Source organism: Gastrolobium bilobum, unplaced genomic scaffold (genome assembly GCF_033153095.1).
Source record: "Gastrolobium bilobum isolate Gb01-03AN ecotype WA unplaced genomic scaffold, APGP_CSIRO_Gbil_v1 utg184304, whole genome shotgun sequence".
NCBI lineage: Eukaryota > Viridiplantae > Streptophyta > Magnoliopsida > Fabales > Fabaceae > Gastrolobium > Gastrolobium bilobum.
In genome coordinates this window covers 3,506-7,003 of record NW_026898501.1, presented here as the reverse complement: position 1 = coordinate 7,003, position 3,498 = coordinate 3,506, and the positions used below count along the sequence as shown (strand labels likewise).

Genomic DNA, 3,498 nt, shown 5'->3' with positions numbered 1-3,498 from the left:
GCCCATCACATTGGTATCCAAAAAAAAGTCTGCTGTTTTAATTGCTTTTTATGTTGAAATTGGTTATCTGATCTAAAATTCAAAATTTGAAATGGTTTAAAATGTTGAATTTAAATATGGATGGTGGTACAAGGCCCAATCTAAGTCATAAGATGGATAACTTAAATGTTAAATAAAAAAATTACTGTAATTTTTTTAAAATGTTATAAATATTTACTTAAAAACGAAAAATTACTCGTTCCTTCCTCATTGAATCTACATTCAAATATACCCTTATCAATGACAAAAGGAAACTATGTAAATATACAAGTGAGACACAAAATGGAAAATAAAAGGACTTTAATATTCAAGTTGAGTGTTCTGTGATTACGCTTAAAAATTATAATTATTCAATCAAATAATTTTTTTAATTATTATCATTCAATTAAATCTTCTTAATTTAGGTAACAATTACACTTATTATCATTATTATTTTTCTTTATCACTTCTTGAACCCTCATTTCATCTATAAAATTCATAAAAGACCACATTTAGAGAAAGAGAAGAGCGAGGTGGTGCCTCTCTGAACATGGAGACACCAAAGGGGAACCAAATGAACACTCCCTCCCCTAACTTAGAGGATTCACCTGTGTTCAACTATATCAATAATTTATCTCCTTTGAAGCCCCTTAAGTCTCTTAACAATATTCAGACGTTCAATTCACTCATCTTTTCATCCCCTCCTCGTGTTTTCGCATCACCCCATGCTAGCTGTTTCAACTCATTTGGCACATCAAAGGCTAAGGTTTCTTCAGAATATGGAAATGATGTTTACTCAAGTGATCTGGCTCTTGCAGATTCTACTCATGCGCATCATTGCTCAAGAGAATTGTATGAAATTACCACCAATAATGATGGGATAATGCACGTTGTTGATTCAGTTGCTTCTGGTTCTGAACTTGATATCCAAGATCATTGTTTTGAGCCAATAGCAGCCACAGTCACAGACCATACACATCAGGACAATCTTGCCAATGTTGCTTTGATGATGAGCAATCCAAATGCGAAGACAAATGATGAGGTAGGAAAGGGAAATTTATGTGTATTATATATTTTATTGCATGTAGGTTGTATGTTTCCAAGGGCTAGCTAGACTTTGGTAAGGTTTTTTGTTCTGACCGTGAAGATCACATGCTTGAGTCCTAAAACAAACTCTTTATAAAAAAAAATACAAGGGTACAACTATGTATGACTGACAACCCTAATTCTTATTCTCGCAAGTTGGAAAGTTTTGTGGACTAGGGTTTTCTCGTTTTTTAGGTTGGATGAATGTATCCAAGAGTTTATCTCAAAGGCATGATTTTTGTAGGTTATGTTTGGTTGATATGAATATATATGAGTATCATTACTCATTATAAATAGAGATAGAATATTGTTATTACCAATTAGTGTTACTACAAATGTCACTACTAGTTTATTTCACCGTAGGGTTATATTTATTCCCACATTTGTATGGTTATAGTTCCCCATATTCACATTAAATATGGGAAATCATAATCATACAAATGTGAAAATAAATATAAAGTATTAAATATAGAGAGAAGAAAAAAGGTTTATAGAAAGTTAAATCAGAACCGTTGGATCAACATAATCGATCTAACGATAAAACAATCTGGTAGTAAACATTAGTCGTCACACTAATTGGAAATAACAATATTCTATCTTGTAAATATAGATAAAAAAAACCTTTTTCTTGAAAAAATATTCTAACTGCAAATGGTGCATGTATTATACTGGTATATGTACTAGTACACCATTAAATTATAGGGAAAAGTTCACCAATGCCCTTCTAATTTGCTTCAGAATCATCTATGTCCCTGTGATTTTTTTATCACATATGTCCCTGTTCTTTGTAAAAAATAAAAATCACAGGGACATATGTGATAAAAAAATATACCCTTTTGCAAATCACAGGAGCATATGTGATAAAAAAACCACAAGGGCATAAGTGATTCTGGAGGAAACTACAGAGACATTGGTCAACTTTTCTTTAAATTATATAACCATCTTTTTTCCTATTATTTATGTGTATAATTGCATATCACTCTTGCTAGTCACCTTTTGTTATGGTTTATATTGATGTAGCATTTCCAATCATTACTTTATATGTACATCATGGCAAAAATTCAATCATTATATTTTTCTGACGTGAAAATAATAAAACAAGACATAATCATTTTATAATGATTCTTTTTTTCTTTTGTTTTAAGCTTGTTTTGCACCATGGTTCATGGATACGCTGTATAGACTTTGAAGTGGCCAGTGAGCAAAGAAATAAGAATTCAAACACTACATCACAGTATGTTGAGAAGAATGTTGCTAATGAAAACCATCTTCTTCTTCCTACGAATTGCAATGGGAATTCACAAAGTTTCACTTTGCCAGAAATTAGTTCACACTTGAACACACTTCCAAGCTTAAAAGATTACAAAGGTGTCACTTCTTCCTTCAATCTCTCTATAAGCCAAGAACATGAGCATTCACAATTGGTAACTCAATCATCCAAAAGAGAATTGGATCCACCAGAGAATCAAGTTCAACCAGCAGAAGAAGATTTCAATCAGAACAGCTCCAACAAGAAAAGGCGAAAAATGGAAGAAACTGATCAGGGATGCAAACGTTGCAATTGCAAGAAATCAAAATGTTTGAAGCTTTTTTGTGAGTGCTTTGCTTCTGGTGTCTATTGCTTAGAACCTTGTGGTTGTAAGGATTGCTTCAACAAACCAATTCATGAAGATACTCTTATTCTAACTCGAAAGAAGATTGAATCTCAAAACCCAAATGCATTCGATCCTAAAGTCATTGGAACCGGGGATGATGATCAGAAAAATACTCCAGCATCAGGTTCAGCTCGACATAAAAGAGGATGCAGCTGCAAGAAATCACGTTGCTTGAAGAAATATTGTGAATGTTTTCAGAATTGTGTTGGTTGTTCTATTAATTGCAGATGTAAAGGTTGCAAGAACACATATGGTAGAAAGAATATAAAGGATGGTTCTCCTACAATAGGAATAGAAGCTGATACAGAAGAACCACAAACATGTGAAAAAATGACAGGTATTAATTAATTAATCACTTTAGGTGATGGCTCTCATATCACTTGCGTCAAAATTTCTTCTCCAAATGGCAAGAGGATATCTCTTCTGCTAATTGTGACTTGGGATCATCTCCTAGTAGCAGAGGTGGCATCAACAAGTTGATATCACAATCAATACCTTCCTTTCCTTTTCTCAGCCCCTCATAATTAGAGTGAGGATATTTTTTTCTAGTAAGTTAGCCCTCTATGTTTCCTCCCCTCTTTTTAAGCTTGTATTTAGTTTGTTGCAATAGATGCTATGCTTAGGTTTATGTCTATTGAGCTTCTTTTTACTTCGGTAATAATAAGTTGTGCTCTTGTAAAACAAAATAAAGAAAATAATAATAATAATAATAATAAGGAAATAATTTTCTATTTTATAT

The 3,498-nt window shown here is 32.5% G+C and overlaps 1 protein-coding gene across 1 annotated transcript; it reads left to right on the top strand.

The window, feature by feature from the left end:
• Positions 1-568: 568 nt before the first annotated feature.
• LOC133316914 (CRC domain-containing protein TSO1-like) lies at positions 569-3,096 on the top strand (the record flags this gene model as incomplete). Its single annotated transcript, XM_061518712.1, has 2 exons — positions 569-1,060; positions 2,250-3,096. Coding segments are annotated over exons 1-2 (1,339 nt in total), but the record flags the coding sequence as incomplete, so codon positions are not given.
• Positions 3,097-3,498: the final 402 nt, after the last annotated feature.